Source organism: Tachyglossus aculeatus, chromosome 7 (assembly GCF_015852505.1).
Source record: "Tachyglossus aculeatus isolate mTacAcu1 chromosome 7, mTacAcu1.pri, whole genome shotgun sequence".
Classification (NCBI taxonomy): Eukaryota; Metazoa; Chordata; class Mammalia; order Monotremata; family Tachyglossidae; genus Tachyglossus; species Tachyglossus aculeatus.
The window spans coordinates 17385566-17412633 of NC_052072.1; the positions used below are offsets into that span (position 1 = coordinate 17385566).

At 45.7% G+C, this 27068-nt stretch overlaps 2 protein-coding genes across 2 annotated transcripts in view; both read left to right on the plus strand.

Moving 5' to 3' along the window:
• Nucleotides 1-2810: 2810 nt before the first annotated feature.
• LOC119930429 (zinc finger protein 436-like) lies at nt 2811-13299 on the plus strand. The gene is made up of 4 exons (XM_038748756.1): nt 2811-2963; nt 5321-5447; nt 8818-8931; nt 11623-13299. Exons 1-4 carry the CDS (start codon nt 2811-2813, stop codon nt 12975-12977), a joined length of 1749 nt encoding a protein of 582 aa, XP_038604684.1. The 3' UTR covers nt 12978-13299.
• Nucleotides 13300-20818: 7519 nt separating this feature from the next.
• Nucleotides 20819-27068, plus strand: part of TCP11 (t-complex 11) — a 40156-nt gene continuing 33906 nt past the window's right edge. The window contains exon 1 of the mRNA XM_038749384.1: nt 20819-20923. The gene's annotated coding sequence lies outside the window, so the exon portion shown is untranslated. The remainder of the gene's footprint in view (nt 20924-27068) is intronic.

Here is a 27068-nt window from a genome sequence, read left to right on the forward strand (position 1 = left end):
CATGTCCTGCCTTTGGCCTGGACCGTCCTCCCTCTTCATATCCTACAGACAATTACTCTCCCCACCTTCAAAGTCTTATTGACTGTGAGCCTTTTAGACTGTGAGCCCACTGTTGGGTAGGGACTGTCTCTATATGTTGCCAACTTGTACTTCCCAAGCACTTAGTACAGTGTTCTGCACACAGTAAGCGCTCAATAAATATGATTGATTGATTATTGAAGGCACATCTCTTCCTGCAGGCCTTCCCAGACTAAGCCCTCTTTCCCTTTTCTTCCCGCTCTTTTCTGTGTCGCCCTGACTTGCTCCCTCCATTCATCACTTTATATATCACATCCATATCTTTAATTCATTTATTTATATTAATGTCTGTCTCCCCCACTAGACTGTAAGCTCATTGTGGGCGGGGAATGTGTCTGTAACATTGCTATATTATACCCTCCCAAGAGCTTAGTACAGTGCTCTGTAATAATAATAATGATGGCATTTATTAAGCGCTTACTATATGCAAAGCACTGTTCTAAGCGCTGGGGAGGTTACGAGGTGATCAGGTTGCCCCACGGGGGGCTCACAGTCTTCATCCTCATTTTTCCAGATGAGGTAACTGAGGCCCAGAGAAGTGAAGTGGCTTGCCCAGAGTCACACAGCTGACAAGTGACGGAGCAGGAATTAGAACCCACGACCTCTGACTCCTTCCACTGAGCCAAGCTGCTTCTGTACACAGAAAGCATTCAATAAATATGATTGATTGTGCTTAGGAGAGAACAATACAACAGAGTTGGTAGACAAGTGTCCGCCCAAAGAGAAGCAGTGTGGCCTAGTGGATAGAGCACAGGCTGGGAGTCAGAAGGAGCTGGGTCTAATCAAGATCTGCTGTGTGACCTTGAGCAAGTCACTTTAACGTCTTTGTGCCTCAGTTACCTCATCTGTAAAGTGGAGATTAAGACTGTGAGCCCCATGTGGGACAACTTGAGTACCTTGTATTCATTCAATCGTATTTATTGAGTGGTTACTGTGTGCAGAGTACTGTACTAAGCGCTTGTATCGACCCCAGCTCTTAGAACAGGGCTTGGCACAACTCATTATTGGCTTCAAAACTCTCCATCCCCTCGCCCCTTCTTACCTCACCTCTCTCTCTCTTTCTCAATCCCAACTGCACACTATGCTCCTCTGTTGACACTCACCTCCTCAATGGGCCTCATTCTCGCCTGTCCCACTATCGACCCCCGGCCCACGTCCTCCACCTGGCCCGGAATTCCCTCCCTCCGCACATCCGCCAAGCTAGCTCTCTTCCTCCCTTCAAAGCCCTACTGAGATCTCACCTCCTCCAGGAGGCCTTCCCAGACTGAGCCCTCTCTTCCCCCTCCCCATCCCCCCCGCCTTACCTCCTTCCCCTCCCCACAGCACCTGTATATATGTATATGTTTGTACGTATTTATTACTCTATTTTACTTGTACATATTTATTCTATTTATTTTATTTTGTTAATATGTTTTGTTGTCTGTCTCCCCCTTCTAGACTGTGAGCCCGCTGTTGGGTAGGGACTGTCTCTATATGTTGCCAACTTGTACTTCCCAAGCGCTTAGTACAATGCTCTGCACACAGTAAGCGCTCAATAAATACGATTGAATGAATGAATGAAGCCCGGGCTCTTTCCACTGAACCACACTGCTTCCCATGAATGAATGAATGAATGAATGAATGAATGAATGAATGAAGTGCTTAATATTCATTCATTCATTCATTCAATCGTATTTATTGAGCGCTTATTGTGTGCAAAGCACTGTATTAATAAATACCATTATTATTATTACTATTAATGATAAGAATAATATCAATATTACTATTGATATTAATAGTACTACTACCAATAATAATAACCCAGAGCTTAGTACAGTTCTTAACACATAGTGAGCACTTAACAAATGCTACAATTACTTGTGAGGCCTGCTGCGGTGTAAAGGAAAAGCAACGGCCTTGAAAAGCTGGAGACCGGGGTTCTAATCCCGCCTCTGGTATAAGAATTTAAGAAGGAAGGCTGAAAATACACCTCAGGGTGTAAAATGAATTTACCTTAAACTACTGAACTAGAACTCAAGTGCTTAGTACAGTGCTTTGCACACAGTAAGTGCTCAATAAATACGATGGAATGAATCTATTATAGTATACTATTATATAATATAGTATATAATATTGCATATTACATAGTATTATAATTATATTATAATATAATGTATTATAATATATAATTATAACGCTATATACGATATTATAAATATTATATATTTATAATGCAATTATTTATCATGATGAATATTTATTTATTATGATTAATAATAAATCATTGGCCATTGGCATCTAGCACAGTATAAGGGCTGGGCCTTGTTGTGTGCTGTACTTTTCCAAGTGCTTAGTTCAGTGCCCTGCAGCCAATCATAATTTATTATGATTACAATGATGATGATGATACATATAATTATAATACAATATACAATATTATAAAAATCACATATGAACAATATATTTACATTATATTAAATATAATATAATTATAATATTAAATATGATATTAAATAGTATATTTTAATGAATATAATATATTAAATATTATATATAATAAATATTATAAATATTATATATTTATTTATAATGCAATTATTTATTATGATGATGCCCCGAAGCAGTTCTTAGGCCCTACAGCTCGCCATCAGCTCGGCCGCCCGGGCCAGTCCCAGCCCCACCGCGCATGTGCCAACTCCAGCGGACTACATTTCCCGGCAGCGCTTGGGGGAGGTAGGTGGGAGGGGAAGGATATGACGTCACGGGGGAATCCGTTCGAAGACGGGGCTCTCAACGTCTTCGCCAATCAGCGCCTGCGCACTGCCCCCTCCCACCCGCCGGGGTCCAGCGGCGCGCCCGTCTCCATGGCAACCGGCTGGGGCCAGGATGCAGCAGCGCCTCCCGGAGTCGCGTGTGCGCATGCTCCGACCAGCTGACCCTTGAACTGCCCGGAGCTGCAGGTGAAATAGGGGCCTTGGTTATGCAGAGGTCGGAGATGGAGGAGGAGGAGGAGGAAGGGGGAAATGATGGGGTGGGGGGCTGGATGTTGGGGCGCAGTCATGTCCCCCCGGAGGGCACGATGCTCACGCAGCCATTGGCATCTAGCACAGGCTAAGGGCTGGGCCTTGTTGTGTGCTGTACTTTTCCAACTGCTTAGTTCAGTGCCCTGCAATCAGTCAATCAGTCGTATTTATTGAGCGCTTACTGTGTGCAGAGCACTGTACTAAGCGCTTGGGAAGTACAAGTTGGCAACATATGGAGACAGTCCCTACCCAACAGTGGGCTCACAGTCTAGAAGGGGGAGACAGAGAACAAAACCAAACATACTAACAAAATGAAATAAATAGAATAGATATGTACAAGTAAAATAAATAAATAGAGTAATAAACATGTACGAACATATATACATATATACAGGTGCTGTGGGGAAGGGAAGGAGGTAAGATCTGGGGGATGGAGAGAGGGACGAGGGGAGAGGAAGGAAGGGACTCAGTCTGGGAAGGCCTCCTGGAGGAGGTGAGCTTTCAGTAGGGCCTTGAAGGGAGGAAGAGAGCTAGCTTAGCGGATGGGCAGAGGGAGGGCATTCCAGGCCCAGAGGAGGACATGAGCCAGGGGTTGACGGCGGGACGGGCGAGAACGAGGCACGGTGAGGAGATTAGCGGCAGAAGAGCGGAGGGTGCGGGTTGGGCTGGAGAAGGAGAGAAGGGAAGTGAGGTAGCAGGGGGTGAGGTGATGGACAGCTTTGAAGCCCAGGGTGAGGAGTTTCTGCCTGATGCGCAGATTGATTGGTAGCCACTGGAGATTTTTGAGGAGGGGAGTAACATGCCCAGAGTGTTTCTGGACAAAGACAATCCGGGCAGCAGCATGAAGTATGGATTGAAGTGGGGAGAGACACGAGGATGGGAGATCAGAGAGAAGGCTGATGCAGTAGTCCAGACGGGATAGGATGAGAGCTTGAATGAGCAGGGGAGCGGTATGGATGGAGAGGAAAGGGCGGATCTTGGCAATGTTGCGGAGCTGAGACCGGCAGGTTTTGGTGACAGCTTGGATGTGAGGGGTGAACGAGAGAGCGGAGTCGAGGATGACACCAAGGTTGCGGGCTTGTGAGACGGGAAGGATGGTAGTGCCGTCAACAGAGATGGGAAAGTCAGGGAGAGGGCAGGGTTTGGGAGGGAAGACAAGGAGTTCAGTCTTGGACATGTTGAGTTTGAGGTGGCGGGCAGACATCCAGATGGAGATGTCCTGAAGGCAGGAGGAGATGCGAGCCTGGAGAGAGGGGGAGAGAGCAGGGGCAGAGATGTAGATCTGGGTGTCATCAGCGTAGAGATGATAGTTGATGATAGTTGAATAAATGAATATAATAGAATGAATAAATAAATAAATTGAATAAATAGAGTAATAAATATGTACAAACTGAGGCACTGAGAAGTGAAGTGACTTGCCCCAAGTCACACAGCTGGTAAATGGCGGAGTCCGGGGTTAAAACCCACGATCTCCAACTCTCAAGCCCGGGCTCTTTCCACTAAGCCACGCTGCTTCTCATACTTAGGCTGATGCTGAATGCTGATGGAGGGTAGAGCTAGGAGCCAACCCAAGAAATCATCTTAGGAGAAGCAGCATGGCCTAGTGGAAAGAGCCCGGGCTTGGGAGTTAGAGGTCGTGGGTTCTAATCCCGGCTCTGCCACTTGTTTGCTGTGTGACTTCGGGCAAGTCGCTTCACTTCTCGGTTCCTCAGTTCCCTCATCTGTAACATGCGGATTAAGACTGTGAACCTCACGTGGGACAACCTGATTACCTTGTATCTACCCCAGCACTTAGAACAGTGCTTGGCACATAGTAAGCGCTTAACAAATGCCATCATCATCATCATCTTAAGGGTCTCATGAGTGGAGGAAAGAGCTCGGTAGTATATTAATTCATTCAGTTGTATTTACTGAGCGCTTACTGGGTGCAGAGAACTGTACGCTTGGGGTGTACAATATAACAATAAACGTTTTCTGCCCGAAAGGAGCTTACAGTCTAGAGGGGAAGACACACTTTAACGTAAATAAATCACAGTATATACATAAGTGCTGGATAAAGCTCATCATTCCTCTCCACCTTTCAAACTTCCCAAACTCAGTTAAATGGAATTTTTTGTGGGAGTCCAGGGATCTGACTCCACATTTTTCATTTCTTTTTCTCCTCCCTCTCCTGTCCTCTCTCCTCCTGCCTGGTTCCTCTGTCCCTCCCACCCTGTCAGCCGGCTGGACCACCCCCTCAGATGGCAGTGACGTTTGAGGACGTCGCCCTGTATTTCTCGCTGGAGGAGTGGGCTCATCTGGATTCCGGTCAGCGGAAGCTCTACAGGAACGTCATGTGGGAGAACTACAAAAATGTGGTGTCACTAGGTAAGGACTGGAGTCTGCCCTGTCCCGCTGGCACAGGGTCAACTATTTTATTATATTAAGCTCTTACCATGTGGCAAGCACTGTTCTAAGCCCTGGGGTAGATACAAGGTAATCAGGTTGGACACAGTCCCCATTCACACACACATATCACAATCTCAGTCCCCGTTTTACAGATGAGTGATTACCCAAGGTCACACATCAGGCAGGTGGCAGAGCCAGGATTAGAACCCACGTCCTCCGACGTCCAAGCCTGTGCTCTTGTCACTAAGCCATGCTGCTTCTCTAGCTCTTCCACCCTGGGATCTAGGGCCTCTACAGTCTAAGGGGGAGGGAGAGCGGGTATCATATCCCCATTTTGGGAGGGAGAACGGATAGCATATCCCCATTTTACAGATGAGGAAACGGAGGTATAGAGAAGTTAAGTGGTTCGCCCATGGTCTGGGAGCTGGGAGGAGAAGTCAACTCCGTGTCCTTTCCAGTAGGCCATTATAGAGATGGGACAAGAAAGGGGACGTGGGCTTGGAGGAGGCAGGGGCTTGCAAAGGGAATGTCATGGAATCATTCATTCATTCCATTCAGTCGTATTTATTGAGCGCTTACTGTGTGCAGAGCACTGTACTAAGCTTTTGGGAAGTACAAGTTGGCAACATCTAGAGACGGTCCCTACCCAACAGCGGGCTCACAGTCTAGAAGGGGGAGATAAAGAACAAAACAAAACATATTAACAAAATAGAATAGATATGTACAAGTAAAATAAATAGAGTAATAAATACGTGCAAACATATATACAGGTGCTGTGGGGAGGGGAAGGAAAAGATGGTGGGTTTATGGGTAAAATGGAAGAATACTTCAAGTGGGACGCCTCTTGCCTGAGGTTATAAAGAAGCAATCAGTCAATGAGAACCAGTGAGGCCTAATGGATATTTATTTATTTTGCTGATGTGCATAGAGCTTTAATTCTATTTGTTCTGACGGTTTTGACACCTGTCTACATTTTGTTTTGTTGTCTGTCTCCCCCTTCTAGACTGTGAGCCCGTTGTTGGGTAGGGACCGTCTCTATATGTTGCCGACTTGTACTTCCCAAGCGCTTAATACAGTGCTCTGCACACAGTAAGCGCTCAATAAATACGATTGAATGAATGAATGAGGTAAGGCGGGGGGGGGACAGGGAGGGAGAGGAGGGGGAGAGGAAGGAGGGGGCTCAGTCTGGGAAGGCCTCCTGGAGGAGGTGAGCTCTCAGTAGGGCTTTGAAGGGAGGAAGAGAGCTAGCTTGGCGGATGTGCGGAGGGAGGGCATTCCGGGCCAGGGGGAGGACGTGGGCCGGGGGTCGACGGCGGGACGGGCGAGAACGAGGCCCGGTGAGGAGATTAGCGGTGGAGGAGCGGAGGGTGCGGGCTGGGCTGGACAAGGAGAGAAGGGAGGTGAGGTAGGAGGGGGCGAGGGGATGGACAGCCTTGAAGCCGAGAGTGAGGAGGTTGAATCAGGCAGGGGAAGAAGAGGAGTAGGGTAGTGCAACCTCTTTATTGTCCTAGAACCATAATCAGTCACCCTCAAGCCTGTGACCTATTTCTTGTGCCGTCTTTATCGTGGCATAGTGGGAAGGGCACAGAGCTGGACCCACCTCTGCCACGGGCCTGCTGGGAGACCTTGGGCAAGCCACTTAACTTCTCTGGACCTCAGTTTCCTCTAGTAAGCTCGTTTAGGGCAGGGAATGTGCCTGTTTATTGTTATAGTGTACTCTCCCAAGCGCTCAGAGTGCTCTGCACACAGTAAGCGCTCAATAAATACGGTTGAGTGAAAGTTTCCTCATCTGTAAAATGGAGATATAATAATAATGATGGCATTTATTAAGCGCCCACTGTGTGCAAAGTACTGTTCTAAGCACTGGGGAGGTTACAAGGTGATCAGGTTGTCCCACAGGGGGCTCACAGTCTTCATCCCCATTTTACAGATGAGGAAACTGAGGCCCAGAGAAGGTAAGTGACTTGGCCCAAGTGACACAGCTGACAATTGGCGGAGCCGGGATTTGAACCCATGACCTCTGACTCCAAAGCCAGTGCTCTTTCCACTGAGCCACGCTGCTTCCCATGAATTAATTCATTCAATCTTATTTATTGAGCACTTACTGTGTGCAGAGCACTGTACTAAGCGCTTATAATAATGGCATTTGGTAAGCACTTACTATAAGCAAAGCACTGTTCTAAGTGCTGGGGGGATACAAGGTGATCAGGTTGTCCCACGTGGGGCTCACAGTCTTAATCCCCATTTTACAGGTGAGGTCACTGAGGCCCAGAGAAGTGAAGTGACTTGCCCAAAGTCACCCAGCTGACAAGTGGTGGAGCCGGGATTAGAATCAATCAGTCAATCAATCAATCGTATTTATTGAGCACTTACTGTGTACAGAGCACTGTACTAAGTGCTTGGGAAGTACAAATTGGCAACATATAGAGACAGTCCCTACACAACAGTGGGCTCACAGTCTAAAAGGGGGAGACAGAGAACAAAACCAAACATACTAACAAAATAAAATAAATAGAATAGATATATACAAGTAAAATAAATGAATAAATAAATAAATAGAGTAATAAATATGTACAAACATATATGCATATATACAGGTGCTGTGGGGAAGGGAAGGAGGTAAGATGGGGGGGATGGAGAGGGGGACGAGGGGGAGAGGAAGGAAGGGGCTCAGTCTGGGCCCCTTGACCTCTGGAACCCATGACCTCTGGCTCTCGAGCCTGTACTCTTTCCACTGAGCCACGCTGCGTCTCTCCATTCTCCCTCCAAAAATGGGGATACGATATCCGCCCTCCCTCCCCCTTAGACCTTAGAGGGACTCTGTCCGACCTAATTATCTTGTTTCTGAGTGATTAGAACAATGCTTGGCATATAGTGCTTGAAATACCCCAATTATGATACAGGTTGGGTGCGCTTGACTCTACGAGAGAAGAGGTGAGAAGGAGGCAAACAGATCAGTTTATATTTGGGCTGGGGCCATAGCTCTGGGTGGGTTGTGTGTGGACTATGACGGTTTGACCAAACTGGGTGGGAATAGAGGGAGACCTGACTTTTTCTCTTATTCTTTACGACTGTTCGGCCTGGGATTCTCTGGATTGGAGCCTGAACCCCTCATGGGTTTCACTCCTCTCCCTCAGTAGGACATTCCCAAGAATATTCCACAGACACCGAGTCTCAGGCTATCCCAGACGCTTAGTCCAGTGCTCTGCACGCAGCAAGCCCTCAGTAAATCCCGATGGTGGATTGATCAGGCTCCACTGGCCGGGATGGGGGTTCTCGTCTGGAATCACTCTGGATACCAGATCCGGGCTCACAGACGCAGTTCTCTTCTCTGACCTTTCTTTGGCAGGAATTCTTCTTCCCAAACCGGACCTGATTGCTTTGATTGAGCAAGGAGAAGAGCTCTGGGGGCTGGAATTTCATGTAGCCGAGGAGAGAGGGAGCCGAAAAGCCGTCCGCACAGGTGAGCAGTTCAAAGATCCACCGTGTCTCACACGAATTCTGAGGTCTCTCGTAATCTTGAAACACCTCAGATATATTCATTCATTCAGTCGTATTTATTGAGCACTTACTGTCATCATCATCATCAATCGTATTTATTGAGCGCTTACTGTGAGCACACAGATATATCACATCTGAGCAATCCCCGCCTGGTATTTTCTTTCCTTTCCTTCCCTAACTCTCGCCTCTTTGTAGATGCTCTTCCTTTACTGACCTAGGGGACTTTTGCTTCAAGCCTAACCCTCACTTATAATAATAAAGATAATAATGATGGTACTTGTTAAATGCTTACTGTGGGCCAAGCACTGCTCTAAGCGCTGGGGTAGATACAAGTTAAATCAGGTCGGACACGGTCCCTGTCTCACCTGGGGCTCACACTCATTTCATTCATTCATTCATTCATTCAATCGTATTTATTGAGCGCTTACTGTGTGCAGAGGACTGTACTAAGCGCTTGGAAAGTACAATGCAGCAATAAAGAGAGGCTATCCCTACCCACAACGGGTTTACAGTCTAGAAAATACAGTTCAAGACTGACCTTCCAAAAAACTTTTTAGTTTCGAAAACTGCTGTGCACTGATTAACTAATCACAGGTGACTACTGCCTCAAATTTCTTGCCACTGTTTCAAAACCAAAGAAAACAGCAAGTCCCTGTTAGCTATTTTCTTAGTATAACTTGAAACACAAAGTTGAATTGCTTTTTCCAAAAAACTTTTAAAATTCCTGCCCCATAACCTTCAACACTCATTTCAATAGACAGATTTGGTTTTAAAAGCCCAAGAGAATTTTATTATTGACAGATGGGGTAATTGAGGCCCAGAGGAGTTAAGTGACTTGCCCAAGGTCACACAGCAGACACGTGGTGGAACCGGAATTAGAGCCCAGGTCCTTCTGACCCCAAGCCCGTGCTCTATCCACTAAGCCACGCTGCTTCACTTGCTATTCCCTGTCAGCAAAATGTGACTCCTTCCTCTCTCAGATAGAAAAGGTGGTGATAAGGGACTTCGAGAAATGAATCCGTTTTCCTTTTCTCCTAAATCCATCGCCAGGGACCTTCTAAGTACCATTTAATAATAAATGATAATTATGGTATTTGTTAAGCACTTACTATGTGCCACACACTATCCTAAGTATTGGGGTAGACACAAGGTAATCAGGTTGCCCTACGAGGGGCTCGCAGTCTTCATCCCCATTTCACAGATGAGGGAACTGAGGCACGGAGTAGTGATGTGACTTGCCCAAGGTCACACAGCAGACATGTGGCGGAGCTGGGATTAGAACTCAGGTCCTCTGGCTCCCAAGCCCATGCTCTTTCCACTAGGCCAAACTTGTTAGAGATGAGTGCATGAGACAATTTGCCCCCTAAAATATAAACGCTACAGTGACTAGAGGACTTCATCAACAGACTGAGCCCCCTTTTTCCTCTCCCCCTCCCCATCCCCCCCGCCCTACCTCCTTCCCTTCCCCACAGCACTTGTATATATGTGTACAGATTTATTACTCTATTTATTTTACTTGTACGTATTTACTATTCTATTTATTTTGTTAATGTGCATATAGCATTAATTCTATTTGTTCTGACGATTTTGACACCTGTCTACATGTTTTGTTTTGTTGTCTGTCTCCCCATTAATAATAATAATGATGATGGTAGTTGTTAAGCGCTTACTATGTGCAAATCACTCTTCTAAGCACTGGGGAGGTTACAAGGTAATCAGGTTGTCCCACGGGGGGCTCACAGTCTTAATCCCCATTTTACAGATGAGGTAACTGAGGCGCAGAGAAGTGAAGTGACTTGCCCAAAGTCACACAGCTGACAAGTGGCGGAGCCGGAATTTGAACCCATGACCTCTGACTCCAAAGCCTGGGCTCTTTCCACTGAGCCACGCTGCGTCCCTTCTAGACTGTGAGCCCCTTGTTGGGTAGGGACCGTCTCTATATGTTGCCGACTTGTAGTTCCCAAGCGCTTAGTACAGTGCTCTGCACACAGTAAGCACTCAATAAATATGAGTGAATAATTGAATGGATGAACAGATCCTTCACCTGCAAGGTATTAATCCAAGTATCCGTGCTCTCCCTCTCCCAGGAATGCACAAACCAAATTACGTGCCAATAGAAACGAGTAAGATTCCTCTTGCGTACTGATTTTGTTTTTCTATTGAATATTTGTCACCTGTCACTTCTGTCCCCGTCCGCCTTTGTTTCATTTTCAATCAACCAGTCGTATTTATTGAGCACCTCCTGTGTGCAGAGCACTGTCCTAAGCGCTTGGGAGAGTACGATACAACAATATAACAGATATGTTCTTTCTCTGGACGTTGTGAGGACCTTGGCTTCAGGTTGGAATCATTGGACACTCACCCCCTGTGTACTGATGTTCCCTATTTCATTGTCTCCCCTATTGTTAGAAATATGACCCGTCTGATCACTCGCGTTTGTAGTGAGGATTGAAGTTATTTCAAAGCAGTTCTTTTTAGCAAACAATCCTAGGCTTTTTCAGCACTGGGCTCATCATTCTCCGTGCCGGTATCATAAAGCACTTAGTACAGTGCTGTGCTCACAAGTGCTAAATAAATACGATTGTCTTTTATCTCTCGTTTCCATCAGCGAATTGGTTTGGGTTTTTTTTGTTCTTTTTTTTCGTTCCTGCAGGAGACCGGACTGGGAATCTGAGAGACAGTTCTCCAGGAAAACCTTCCCATCCGGCTCAAAGAGGGGAGCTTGCCCTGGGTTCTAGGAGAAGCCCCTGCGAGGTCGAAGCCAGATCATCCACCGGAAGAAAAGGGAAACGCTTTTCCGGGTCTCGGGACCAGTCCCAGGGAAGGGGGAGGCCGGAAAAAGCCCTTCCCCAGGGACTGCGCTCAGCGCATCGTCCGATTCCCCGGAAGCCGGACTCCTCAGATCAGGCTTCTTCCTTAAGCGAGCGGCAGAAGACTTTGTGCTGGAAAGGGCAACCGAGAGACCCCAAGGGACCGAATTCGTACAAATGCGGGAACTGTGGGAAGAGCTTCGATTGGAAATCCCGGCTCGTCCACCACCTGTGCGCTCACACCGGAGAGAAACCTTACGTGTGCGTCAGCTGCGGCAAAGACTTCAGCCAGAGCTCAGCCCTGTACCGCCATCAGCGGGTCCACACGGGAGACAAGCCCTACAAGTGCGACGAGTGCGGGATAGGCTTCTTTGAAAAATCGGGGCTCTTCCGCCATCGGCGGGTCCACACGGGAGACAGGCCCTATAAGTGCGACGAGTGTGGGAAGGGGTTCAGTGAGAGCTTCAATCTCTACGTCCACCAAAGGGTCCACACCGGGGAGAGGCCGTATCGGTGTGGCGAGTGCGGGAAAGGCTTCAACCAGAGCTCCCACCTCTACGTCCATCAGCGGGTCCACACGGGAGACAAACCCTACAAATGCGACGAGTGCGGGAAAGGCTTCAACCAGAGTTCCCACCTCTACGTCCATCAGAGGATCCACACGGGGGACAAGCCGTACCGATGCGGCGAATGCGGGAAAGGATTCAGTCGGAGCGCTCACCTCTACCAGCATCGGAGAAGCCACACCGGGGAGAAGCCCTTCACCTGCGACGAGTGTGGGAAAGGCTTCACGCGGAGCAACCATCTCGGCGTCCACCGGCGAGTCCACTCGGGCAAGAAGCCATTCAAATGCGAGGACTGCGGGAAGGGCTTTAGTCGGAGCGCCCACCTTTACCAGCACCAGAGGATCCACACGGGAGAGAAACCCTATAAATGCGACGAGTGTGGGAAAGGCTTCACCCGGAGCTCCCATCTTTACGTCCACCGGCGAGTCCACACGGGAGAGAAACCCTATAAGTGCGACGAGTGCGGGAAAGGTTTCAACCAGAGCTCCAACCTCTACGTCCACCGGAGGGTCCACGCGGGAGACAAACCGTATAAGTGTGAGGAGTGTGGGGAAGGCTTCGGCCAGAGCTTCAAATATTACCTTCATCAGAGAGGTCACAAGGAAGAGAGGCTGTGCGGGTGCCCGGAGTGACGCAGGTCGAAGTCCGTGCCGACGGGGGGTCCGTCAAACTTTCCGTTGACCCAGGGGCATTGCCGTTTGGGGCTTTCGGAGGCCTCGGGAAGCGGCTGGAAGCCTGTTGTATGCGGAGCACTGTATTAACTGCTTAGAAGACTAAGACACAGGCACAGAAGACACAGAACTTGCCCTCAAGAAGCTTCACAGTCTAATAGGGGAGAAGGTTGGGCACAGCAGGATCTCAACCCAAACTCTCCTAGCTATTAGGGTCCCTCACGAAGCGTCAGGCCTCATTCATTCATTCATTCACTCGTTCAGTTGTATTTATTGAGCGCTTACTGGGTGCAGAGCACTGTACTAAACGCTTGGAAAGTACAATTCGGCAATAAAGAGAGACAATCCCTGCCCACGACGGGCTTACAACCTAGAAGGGGGGGAGATATTTGGACCTCATTTGGAGGTTCCTAATGGGTAAAAGACTCTGTCTCCCCTCACTATCTCCAAGGTCTTTTTCTCTTGGTATCATAATTCACCTCAGCCTTGGATTGAGGTATATTTTTTTTTTGGTTTGTTTTTTAATGGTTTTTGTTGAGCGCTTACTATGTGCCAGGCACTGTACTAAAGCATTGGGGTAAATATAGTTAATCAGGGTGGACTCATCCTTAATCCCCATTTTACAGATGAGGGAACTGAGGCACAGAGAAATGAAGTGACTTGCCCAGGGGCAGACTGTGAGCCCACTGTTGGGTAGGGACCGTCTCTATATGTTGCCAACTTGTGCTTCCCAAGCGCTTAGTACAGTGCTATGCACACAGTAAGTGCTCAATAAATACGATTAAATGAATGAATGAATGAAAAGGGGCAGAGCTGGGATTAGAACCCAGGTCCAAGCTCTCTCCATTAGGTTATGCTGCTTCTCAAAAATGCAGTCCAGCAACAAAGCAAGCAGGCAGGGAAGGAAATCACAATTTTATTACCAAACCCTATCCTAGAGTCAACAGAAAGGAAATTTGAAATTGGAGAGCTATCGGTAGATACCGCTTCAAGCTTCAGCTTCAAACCTTTGTCACAACTTGAAAAAACCGAAGTTCGGCTACTTTCAGCACCTATGCAGTGTTGTAGTCGTAGTGGCAGGAAGAGCATTTATTGAGGACCCCCGTAGGTGCAATTACTGTACCGAGCACCAAGGAAGAACAAAACAGAGAACTGACACATTCCCTGCCCACAAGGAGTTTAAACTCTAAAGGAGGTAAATATATTTACAAAATAATCAATCAGTGGTATTTATTATTAATAATAATAATAATGATGGCATTTATTAAGTGCTTCAAAGCACTTACTGTGTGCAGAACACTGTACTAAGCACTTGAGGGAGTACAATAGAGTTGGCAAGCAGCTTGAGTTATGCCTTAGCTTCCGTGGTCTGTGGCTTGTCTGCTGGGGGACTGCAGGTAATAATAATAACAATGGCATTATTGTTATTGCCATTGTTATTATAGGTAAGGGGATTTGGGGTAAGGTAAGGGGATTTGGGGTAAGGTAAGGGGATTTGGGGTAAGGTAAGGGGATTTGGGGTAAGGTAAGGGGATTTGGGTCCGTCAGAGTGGCAGTTTCCCAGTTGATGGACACAGGCCAAGGAAATTCAGAAGTGGAGCTGTCAGAAAGGTGGTGATGGTAAACCTAAGTTACCATCCTAGAGAAAAGCCACGTAGTCTCGTGGATAGAACATGGGGCCTGAGAGTCAAGGTCCTGGGTTCTAATAATAATAATAATAACGATGGCACTTATTAAGCGCTTACCATCCGCCACTTGACTGCCATGTGACTTAGGTCAAGTCACTTCTTGGTACCTCAGTTACCTCATCTGTAAAATGTGGATTCAGACCGGGAGACCCATGTGGGACGGGGACCGTGTTCAACTTGTACTACCTCAGCGCTTAGTACAGCGCCTGTAACAAAGTATGCGCTCAACAAATGCCGTGAAAGAAAGAGAGGCCAGGATCAAGAACTGGAGCTTTACTAATCCAGCCCCGAGGACTGTGGGGATTCCAGTGTTTCCAGGGTGAGTCATTAGGTAACTGCTCCAAATGTTTCTAGGACTCCCTTCTGGAGCTGCAAATATCTCGCCCGAGTTTAGATTAGCCGGGATTCAGCTTCTCCGAGGCTCAGTGGAAAGAGCCCGGGCTTTGGAGTCAGAGGTCGTGGGTTCGAATCCCAGCTCCGCCACGTCTGCTGTGTGACCTTGGGCAAGTCACTTAACGTCTCGGAGTCTCAGTTCCCTCATCTGTAAAACGGGGATGATGACTGTGAGCCCCACGCGGGACAACCTGATCACCTTGTATCCCCCCAGCGCTTAGAACAGTGCTTTGCACATAGTAAGCGCTTAACAAATGCCATTATTATTATTATTATTATTATTACTCCGGCAAATGTCATTCATTCATTCATTCAATCGTATTTATTGAGCGCTTACTGTGTGCAGGGCACTGTACTAAGCGCTTGGGAAGTACAAGTTGGCAACATAGAGAGACGGACCCTGCCCAACCGTGGGCTCACAGTCTAGAAGGGGGAGACAGAGAACAAACCAAAACACATTAACAAAATAAAATAAATAGAATAAACATGCACAAGTAAAATAAATAGAGTAATAAATGCGTACAAACATATACACATATACAGGATATTCATTCATTCAATCATATTTATTGAGCGCTTACTGTGTGCAGAGCACTGTACTAAGCGCTTGGGAAGTCCAAGTTGGCAACATATAGAGATGGTCCCTACCCAACAGTGGGCTCACAGTCTAGGAGGGGGAGACAGAGAACAAAACCAAATATATTAACAAAATAAAATAAATAGAATAGATATGTAGAAGTAAAATAGAGTAATAAATACGTGCAAACATATATACAGGGGCTGTGGGGAAGGGAAGGAGGTGAGGCGGGGGGGGTGGAGGGGGGGGAGAGGAAGGAGGGGGCTCAGTCTGAGAAGGCCTCATGGAGGAGGTGAGCTCTCAGTAGGGCCTTGAGCTCTCAGTAGGGCCTTGAACTCGCAACATCTATTTATTTTGTTAGTATGTTTGGTTTTGTTCTCTGTCTCCCCCTTTTAGACTGTGAGCCCACTGTTGGGTAGGGACTGTCTCTATATGTTGCCAACTTGGACTTCCCAAGTGCTTAGTACAGTGCTCTGCACACAGTAAGCCCTCAATAAATACGATTGATTGATTGATTGATTCCCCCTTTAGCATCGTGGCCTAGTGGAAAGAGCCAACACCTGGGAATCAGAGGACCTGGGTTCTAACCCCAGCTCCGCTGCTTGTCTGCTGAATAACTCGGGGCAAATCACTTCACTTTTCTGTGCCTCAGTTTCCTCAACCGTAGAACTGTGAGCCCCAAGTGGGACAGGGACTGACCCGATTAATTTGTACCCCACCCCAGCGCCGACACCACCAGTCGTGTTGGATGGTAACCGAGATTGCGCTGGGTTTCGGGGTCCCACCTCGGGGTGCCCGTTGCTGGGGATGCCCTGTTGTTTCTCAGTGGGGCATTGAGGGCCAAACAGATGTTATTTCAAAACAGATGTTACTATCATCATCATCAATCGTATTTATTGAGCGCTTACTATGTGCAGAGCACTGTACTAAGCGCTTGGGAAGTACAAATTGGCCACATATAGAGACAGTCCCTACCCAACAGTGGGCTCACAACCTAAAAGGGGGAGACAGAGAACAAAACCAAACATACTAACAAAATAAAATAAATAGAATAGATATGTACAAGTAAAACAAATAAGTAAATAAATAGAGTAATAAATATGTACTAGATCTTGAGAGGCAAGGGCCATTAGAAAACATCCCCTTGCAACTGTGTGCAGAGCACTGTACTAAGCGCTTGGGAAGTACAAGTTGGCAACATATGGAATTAAGCTTGAGCTCATTATGGGCCGGGAACATGTCTGCTGATGGTTGTACTCTCCCAAGCGCTTTGTACAGTTCTCTGTACATAGTAAGTGCTCAACAAATGCTATTGAATCAATCAATCAATCGTATTTATTGAGCGCTTACTGTGTGCAGAGCACTGTACTAAGCGCTTGGGAAGTACAAGTTGGCAACATATGGAATTAAGCTTGAGTTTATCATGGGCAGGGACATGTCTGCTAATTCTGTTAAGTGCTCAATAAATACTGTTGAACTGAAATGGAATTAAGCTTGAGGTGATTATTAACGTCTGCTAATTCTGTTGTCTTGTGCTCTCCCATCCCATTTAGTACAGTGCTCTGCAATTTGTAAGTGCTCAATAAATACCATTGATTGAAGGCAGGGAATCAAGTCTACTAACTCTTATTGCACATTCCCAAGAGCTCTGTGCAGTGCACAGAGTAGACACTCAATAAATACCATTGATTTATGGAAATAAAGGTGCCTAGTCCATTCTCCCCCAGATTGTACAGGAAGAAAACCGGGCCCCGGGCGAGACGATACGCTGTGCACCTACCTGCAAAGCAGCCGTCCAACTTACCTGCAGTGTGACCTTAGGCAAGTCCCTTCACTTCTCTGGGCCTCAGTGACCTCATCTGTAAAATGGGGATGAAGACTGCGAGCCCAAGGTGGGACAGGGACTGTTTTGGGTAGGGACTGTCTCTATATGTTGCCAACTTGTACTTCCCAAGCGCTTAGTACAGTGCTCTGCACACAGTAAGCGCTCAATAAATACGATTGATGATGATGGTGTCCAGCCCAAGCAGTGTGGCTCAGTGGAAAGAGCCCGGGCTTGGGAGTCAGAGGTCGTGGGTTCTAATCCCAGCTCTGCCATTGATCAGCTTTGTGATTTTGGGCAAGTCACTTCACTTCTCTGTGCCTCAGTGACCTCATCTGTAAAATGGGGATGAAGACTGTGAGTCCCACATGGGACAACCCGGTTACCTTGTATAAATACTTATACAAGTATTATACAAGTATCCAGTGCTTAGAACAGCGCTTGGCACATAGTAAGTGCTTAACAAATACTACTATTATTATTATTAGCTTGTATCCACCCCAGAGCTTTGTATAGTGCCTGGATCATAGTAAGCACTTAACAAATACCATTATTATTATTTGCTTGTATCCACCCCGGCACTTTGTATAGTGCCTGGATCATAGTAAGCACTTAACAAATACCATTATTATTATTTGCTTGTATCCACCCCAGCACTTTGTACAGTGCCTGGAACACAGTAAGCACTTAACAAATACAATTATTATTATTATCCACAGTATTTGTGTATATTTGTACATATTTATGACTCTATTAATGATGTGTAATAGCTACAATTCTTTTTATTCTGATGGTACAGCAGCGTGGCCCAGTGCAAAGAGCCCGGGCTTTGGAGTTAGAGGTCGTGGGTTCAAATCCCAGCTCTGCCACTTATCAGCTGTGTGATTTTGGGCAAGTCACTTAACTTCTCTGGGCCTCAGTTCCCTCATCTGTAAAATGGGGATGAATACTGTGAGCCCCCCACCGTGGGACAACCTGATAACCTTGGATCTACCCCAGTGCTTAGAACAGTGCTTGGCACATAGTAAGGGCTTAATAAATACCAACATTATTATGATTACTTGCTTTGTTTTGTTGTCTGGAGCCCATTGTTGGGTAGGGACTGTCTCTATCTGCTGCCGAATTGTACTTTCCAAGGGCTTAGTACAGTGCTCTCCACCCAGTCAGTGCTCAATAAATAGGACCGAATGAACCTGTATATATGTATATATATGTACATATTTATTACTCTATTTATTTATTTTACTTGTACATATTTATTCTATTTATTTTATTTGGTTTATATATTTTGTTTTGTTGTCTGTTTCCCCCTTTTAGACTGTGATCTGTATATATGTATATATGTTTGTATGTATTTATTACTCAATTTATTTTATTTGTATATATTTATTCTATTTATTTTATTTTGTTAATATGTTTTGTTTTGTTCACTGTCCCCACCTTCTAGACTGTGATCCCTTAGTTGGGTAGGGACCGTCTCTAGATGTTGCCAACCTGTACTTCCCAAGCGCTTAGTCCAGCGCTCTGCACACAGTAAGCACTCAATAAATACGATTGAATGAATGAATGAATCCCGGCTCCGCCACATGTCAGCTGTGTGACCTTGGGCAAGTCACTTGACTTCTCTGAGCCTCAGTGACCTCATCTGTAAAATCAATCAATCAATCGTATTGATTGAGCGCTTACTGTGTGCAGAGCACTGTACTAAGCGCTTGGGAAGTACAAGTTGGCAACATATGGAGACAGTCCCTACCCAACAGTGGGCAGTAAATAACAGTAAATAACAATAGTAATAGTAATAGTGACAATAACAATAGTAAATAACAGTAAATAACAATAGTAATAGTAATAGTAACAATAACAATAGTAAATAACAGTAAATCAATCAATCAATCGTATTTATTGAGCGCTTACTATGTGCGGAGCACTGTACTAAGCGCTTGGGAAGTACAATATAATAAGTTTGGTATTTGTTAAGCGCTTATCATCATCATCATCAATCGTATTTATTGAGCACTTACTATGTGCAGAGCACTGTACTAAGCGCTTGGGAAGTACAAATTGGCAACACATAGAGACAGTCCCTACCCAACAGTGGGCTCACAGTCTGAAAGGGGGAGACAGAGAACAGAACCAAACATACCAACAAAATAAAATAAATAGGATAGAAATGTACAAGTAAAATAAATAAATAAATAAAAAGAAAATAACAATAGTAATAGTAATAGTAACAATAACAATAGTAAATAACAGTAAATAACAATAGTAATAGTAATAGTGACAATAACAATAGTAAATAAAACAGTAAATAACAATAGTAATAGTAACAATAACAATAGTAAATAACAGTAAATAACAATAGTAATAGTGACAATAACAATAGTAAATAACAGTAAATAACAATAGTAATGGTAATAGTGACAATAACAATAGTAAATAACAGTAAATAACAATAGTAATAGTAATAGTAACAATAACAATAGTAAATAACAGTAAATAACAATAGTAATAGTGACAATAACAATAGTAAATAACAGTAAATAACAATAGTAATAGTGACAATAACAATAGTAAATAACAGTAAATAACAATAGTAATAGTAATAGTGACAATAACAATAGTAAATAACAATAGTAATAGTAATAGTGACAATAACAATAGTAATAGTGACAATAACAATAGTAAATAACAGTAAATAACAATAGTAATAGTAACAATAACAATAGTAAATAACAGTAAATAACAATAGTAATAGTAATAGTGACAACAACAATAGTAAATAACAGTAAATAACAATAGTAATAGTAATAGTGACAATAACAATAGTAATAGTAATAGTGACAATAACAATACTAAATAACAGTAAATAGTAATAGTAATAGTAACAATAACAATAGTAAATAACAATAAATAACAGTAAAATGGGGATTGACCGTGAGCCCCACATGGGACAGCCTGATCACGTTATATCCCCCCAGCGCTTAGAACAGTGCTTTGCACATAGTAAGCGCTTAACAAATGCCATCATTATTATCATCATTATTATTATTATTATTAATGAATCCAACCCCCCCCCCCCGCCAAGATGGAACCGTCCCCAGCCTGCCACCCCCTTCACGCCCCGCATGGAACGGTCCTCGTCGCGGGCTTGGCGCACGTGACCCCTCCCGCCCGGTTGCCGGGGCAACGCGAGGCGGTTTATTGCCGAAGAGTGGACTCTCCCACTGAGCGTGCCCGGAGAGGGGGGAGCGGAAGGGGGCGGCCGCGTTCCCTCCCTCCGCTCCCCGCTTGGTGCCGCGGCCCGTCCTTCCGGTCCCCCCCTCTGTTCTCGGAGGGGATGGTACCGCCCGGGCTGGGGGCGGCAGAAGGAAGGGCGGGAGCGGCCGCGCGCCAGGACCATCGGCAGCTGTGGGGGAGGGGAGCTGAGGTGAGGGGAGGGAAGCGAAGCTGAGGGGAAGGTCATTCATTCATTCAATTATTCATTCATTCAATTATTCATTCATTCAATTATTCATTCATTCATTCATTCAATTATTCATTCATTCATTCAATTATTCATTCATTCATTCAATTATTCATTCATTCATTCAATCATTCATTCATTCAATTATTCATTCATTCATTCAATTATTCACTCATTCAATCATATTTATCGAGCGCTTACTATGTGTAGAACACTGCACTAAGCGCTTGGAAAGTCCAGTTAGTCATTCAATCGTATTTATCGAGCGCTTACTACGTGCAGAGCATTGTACTAAGCGCTTGGAAAGTCCAGTTAGTCATTCAGTCGTATTTATCGAGCGCTTACTACGTGCAGAACACTGTACTAAGCGCTTGGAAAGTCCAGTTAGTCATTCAGTCGTATTTATCGAGCGCTTACTACGTGCAGAGCACTGTACTAAGCGCTTGGAAAGTCCAGTTAGTCATTCAATCGTATTTATTGAGCGCTTACTACGTGCAGAACACTGTACTAAGCGCTTGGAAAGTCCAATTAGTCATTCAATCGTATTTATCGAGTGCTTACTATGTGCAGAGCACTGTACTAAGCGCTTGGAAAGTCCAATTAGTCATTCAATAGTATTTATCGAGCGCTTACTATGTGCAGAGCACTGTACTAAGCGCTTGGAAAGTCCAGTTAGTCATTCAATCGTATTTATCGAGCGCTTACTACGTGCAGAACACTGTACTAAGCGCTTGGAAAGTCCAGTTAGTCATTCAATCGTATTTATCGAGCGCTTACTACGTGCAGAGCATTGTACTAAGCGCTTGGAAAGTCCAGTTAGTCATTCAATCGTATTTATCGAGCGCTTACTACGTGCAGAACACTGTACTAAGCGCTTGGAAAGTCCAGTTAGTCATTCAATCGTATTTATCGAGCGCTTACTACGTGCAGAACACTGTACTAAGCGCTTGGAAAGTCCAGTTAGTCATTCAGTCGTATTTTTTGAGCGCTTACTGTGTGCAGAGCACCATACTAAGCGCTTGGGGAGTACAAGTTGGCCACATATGATAATAATGATGGCATTTATGAAGCGCTTACTATGTGCCAAGCACTGTTCTAAGCGCTGGGGTGGTTACAAGGTGATCAGGTTGTCCCATGGGGGGGCTCACAGTCTTCATCCCCATTTTACAGATGAGGTAACAGGCACAGAGAAGTGAATAATAATAATAATAATGGCATTTTTAAGCGCTTACTATGTGCAAAGCACTGTTCTAAGCGCTGGGAAGGTTACAAGGTGATCAGGTTGTCCCACGGGGGGGCTCACGGTCTAAATCCCCATTTTACAGATGAGGGAACTGAGGCCCAGAGAAGTGAAGTGACTTGCCCAAAGTCACACAGCTGACAAGTGGCGGAGGCCGGATTTGAACTCACGACCTGTGACTCCAAAGCCCGGGCTCAACTGACTTTATAATAATAATAATGGTATTTGTTAAGCGCTTACTATGTGCAAAGCACTGTTCTAAGCACTGGGGAGGTTACAAGGTGATCAGGTGGTCCCACGCGGGGCTCACAGTTTCAATCCCCATTTAACAGATGAGGTAACTGAGGCCCGGAGAAGTGAAGTGACTTGCCCAGAGTCACGCAGGTGACAGTTGGCAGAGCTGGGATTTGAACCCATGACCTCTGACTCCAAAGCCTGGGCTCTTTCCACTGAGCCATGCTGCTTCTCATATTTATTGAGCACTTACTGTGTGCACAGCACCGTACTAAGCGCTTGGGGAGTACAGGTTGGCCACATACAATAATAATGATGGCATTTATTAAGCGCTTACTATGTGCCAAGCACTGTTCTAAGCACTGGGGTGGTTACAAGGTGATCAGGTTGTCCCATTGGGGGCTTCATCCCCATTTTACAGATGAGGTAACTGAGGCACAGAGAAGTGAAGTGACTTGCCCAAAGTCACACAACTGACTTTTAATAATAATAATAATAATAATAATAATAATGGTATTTGTTAAGCGCTTACTATGTGCAAAGCACTGTTCTAAGCACTGGGGAGGTTACAAGGTGATCAGGTTGTCCCACGCGGGGCTCACGGTTTTAATCCCCATTTAACAGATGTGGTAACTGAGGCACAGAGAAGTGAAATGACTTGCCCAGAGTCACACAGGTGACAGTTGGCAGAGCCGAGATTTGAACCCATGACCTCTGACTCCAAAGCCCGGGCTCTTTCCACTGAGCCACGCTGCTTCTCATATTTATTGAGCGCTTACTGTGTGCAGAGCACTGTACTAAGCGCTTGGGGAGTACAAGCTGGCGACATTCATTCAATCGTATTTATTGAGCACTTACTGTGTGCAGAGCACTGTACTAAGCGCTTGGGAAGTACAAGTTGGCTATATATAGAGACGGTCCCTACCCAAAAACGGGCTAATAATAATGATGGCATTTATTAAGCACTTACTATGTGCCAAACACTGTTCTAAGCGCTGGGGAGGTTACAAGGTGATCAGGTTGTCCCACGGGGGGGCTCACAGTCTTAATCCCCATTTTACAGATGAGGGAACTGAGGCACAGAGAAGTTAAGTGACTTGCCCAAAGTCACACAACTGACTTTGTCTTTTAGACTGTGAGCCCACTGTTGGGTAGGAACCGTCTCTATATGTTGCCAACTTGTACTTCCCAAGCGCTTAATACAGTGCTCTGCACACAGTAAGCGCTCAATCAATACGATTGAATGAATGACAAATGGCGGAGCAGGATTTGAACCCATGACCTCTGACTCCAAAGCCCATATAGAGACGGCGGTCCCTACCCAACAACGGGCTCACAGTCTAGAAGAATGATGGTATTTATTAAGCGCTTACTATGTGCGAAGCCCCGTTCTAAGCGCTGGGGAGGTTACAAGGTGATCAGGTTGGCCCACGAGGGGGTCACGGTCTTCATCCCCATTTTACAGGTGAGGTCACTGAGGCCCAGAAAAGTGAAGTGACTTGCCCAAAGTCACACAGCCGGGATTTGAACCCGTGACCTCTGACTCTAAAGCCCGGGCTCTTTCCACTGAGCCACGCTGCTGCAATTAGGCAGCAGATAGAGACAATCCCTACCCAACAACGGGCTCACAGTCTAGAAGGGGGGAAACAGACAAGAAAACAATTAGACAGGCATAAAAATAATAATGATTGTATTCTTTTATATAATAGTATTTGTTAAGCGCTTACTATGTGCAAAGCACTGTTCTAAGAGCTGGGGGGATACAAGTTAATCAGGTTGTCCCACATGGGGCTCACAGTCTTAATCCCCATTTTACAAATGAGGGAACTGAGGCACAGAGCAGTTAAGTGACTTGCCCAAAGTCACACAGCTGACATTTGGCAGAGCCGGGATTTGAACCCATGACCTCTGACTTCAAAGCCCGGGCTCTTTCCACTGAGCCACGCTGAAGCGCTTACTATGTGCCAAGCACTGTTCTAAGCGCTGGGGGAGATCCAAGGTCATCAGGTTTGTCCCACGTGGGGCTCACAGTCTTCATCCCCATTTTACAGATGAGGGAACTGAGGCCCAGAGAAGTGAAGCGACTTGCCCAAAGTCACACAGCTGACAAGTGGCGGAGCAGGGATTAGAACCCACAACCTCTGATACCGCAAGCCCAGGCTCTTTCTGCTAATAATGATAATAATAATGATGGTATTTGTTAAGCACTTACTATGTGCCAAGCACTGTTCTAAGCACTGGGAGCACTAAGTCCAGACTGTGAGCCCACTGTTGGGTAGGGACCGTCTCTATATGTTGCCAACTTGTACTTCCCAAGCGCTTAGTACAGTGCTCTGCACACAGTAAGCGCTCAATAAATACGATTGATTGATTGATTGATTGATTCTCCTCATGGGTCAGGCAGTTTTCCCAAAACTCCACCTTTCCCTAGTCACAACATCCTCTTCACCACCAAACTTTCCCCTGGCTCCGGCCCACCCCCTACCATTAATTCAATTCATCAATCAATCAATCAATCGTATTTATTGAGCGCTTACTGTGTGCAGAGCACTGTACTAAGCGCTCGGGAAGTCCAAGTTGGCAACATCTAGAGACGGTCCCTACCCAACAGCGGGCTCACAGTCTAGAAGGGGGAGACAGACGACAAAACAAAACATGTGGACAGGTGTCAAGTCGTCAGAATCAATCAATCAATCAATCGTATTTATTGAGCGCTTACTGTGTGCAGAGCACTGTACTAAGCGCTTGGGAAGTACACGTTGGCAACATATAGAGACGGTCCCTACCTAACAGTGGGCTCACAGTCTAGAAGGGGGAGACAGGGAACAAAACCAAACATATTAACAAAATAAAATAAATCGAATAGATATGTATAAGTAAATTAAATAAATAGAGTAATAAATCCGTACAAACATATATACAGGTGCTGCGGGGAAGGGAAGGAGGTAAGACGAGGGAATGGAGAGGGGGAATAAATAGAAGTAAAGCTAGAGGCACGTCATTAAACTGTATATATGTATATATGTTTGTACGTATTTATTACTCTATTTATTTTACTTGTACATATCTATTCTATTTATTTTGTTAATGTGTTTTGTTCTGTTCTCTGTCTCCCCCTTCTAGAGCCCACTGTTGGGTAGGGACCATCTCTAGATGTTGCCAACTTGGACTTCCCAAGCGCTTAGTCCAGTGCTCTGCACACAGTAAGCGCTCAGTAAATACGATTGATTGATTGATATCCAATATGCCATTTTGCAATTTCCTCTGAATTGAATCTCCTCCTCCCCCTCCCCATCCCCCCCGCCTTACCTCCTTCCCCTCCCCACAGCACCTGTATATATGTATATATATTTGTACGTATTTATTATTCTATTTTATTTGTACATATTTATTCTATTCATTTTATATGCTTTGTTTTGTTCTCTGTCTCCCCTTCCTAGACCGTGAGGCTGCTGTTGGGTAGGGACCGTCTCTCTATGTTGCCAACTTGTACTTCCCAAGCGCTTAGTACAGTGCTCTGCACACAGTAAGCGCTCAATAAATACGATTGATTGATTGATTGACAGCCACCCTTCCTGTCCCCAAGTCCAGCTATCCAAGGGTCCTGGGCCCAGCATGCCCTGAAAGGCAGGGACTTACTTGGTCTTCCCCCAGGATTTAAGGCCTAATAATAAGAATAATTGCGGTAATTAATAAGCCCTTACTATGTGCCAAGCAGCGTGGCTCAGTGGGAAAAGCCCGGGCTTTGGAGTTAGAGGTCATGGGTTCAAATCCCGACTCCGCCACTTGTCAGCTGTGTGACTTTGGGCTCTGTGCCTCAGTTACCTCATCTGTAAAATGGGGATTAAGACTGTGAGCCCACTGTTGGGTAGGGACTGTCGCTATAGGTTGCCAACTTGTACTTCCCAAGTGTTTAGTACAGTGCTCTGCACACAGTAAGCGCTCAATATGATTGATTGATTGATGATTGATTGACTGGGATCCCCCTCTGGGACAACTTGATTATCTTGTAACCTCCCCAGCGCTTAGAACAGTGCTTTGCACATAGTAAACGCTTAATAAATGCCGTCATTATTATTATTCTAATCCTGGCTCCGCCACTTGCCAGTTGTGTGACTTTGGACAAGTTACTTAACTTCTCTGCACCTCAGTTACCTCATCTGGAAAATGGGGGTTAAGACTGTGAGCCCCACGTGGGGCAACCTGATTACCCCGTATCTACCCCAGCGCTTAGAACAGTGCTTGGCACATAGTAAGCGCTTAACAAATACCATCATCATCATCGAGCACTGGGCTAAGCTCTGGGGTAGATACAATACAATCCGATGATGATGATGATGGCATTTATTAAGCGTTTACTAGGTGCCAAGCACTGTTCTAAGCGCTGGAGAGGTGACAAGGTGATCAGGTTGTCCCATGGGGGGCTCACAGTCTTCATCCCCATTTGACAGATGAGGGAACTGAGGCCCAGAGAAGTTAAGCGACTTGCCCCAAGTCACACAGCTGACAGTTGGTGGAGCCGGGATTTGAACCCATGACCTCTGACTCCAAAACCCGCCCTCTTTCCACTGAGCCAGACTGTGAGCCCACTGTTGGGTAGGGACCGTCTCTACATGTTGCCAACTTGTACTTCCC

What these genes read in the sequence shown, in the direction of transcription:
- LOC119930429 (XM_038748756.1), top strand. Translation starts at nt 2,811, where the DNA reads ATGACGTCACGGGGGAATCCGTTCGAAGACGGGGCTCTCAACGTCTTC. An exon ending in ATGCAGCAGCGCCTCCCGGA is followed by an intron (nt 2,964 to 5,320) that starts GTCGCGTGTGCG and finishes CCACCCCCTCAG; the next exon opens with ATGGCAGTGACGTTTGAGGA. An exon ending in CCGAAAAGCCGTCCGCACAG is followed by an intron (nt 8,932 to 11,622) that starts GTGAGCAGTTCA and finishes TCGTTCCTGCAG; the next exon opens with GAGACCGGACTGGGAATCTG.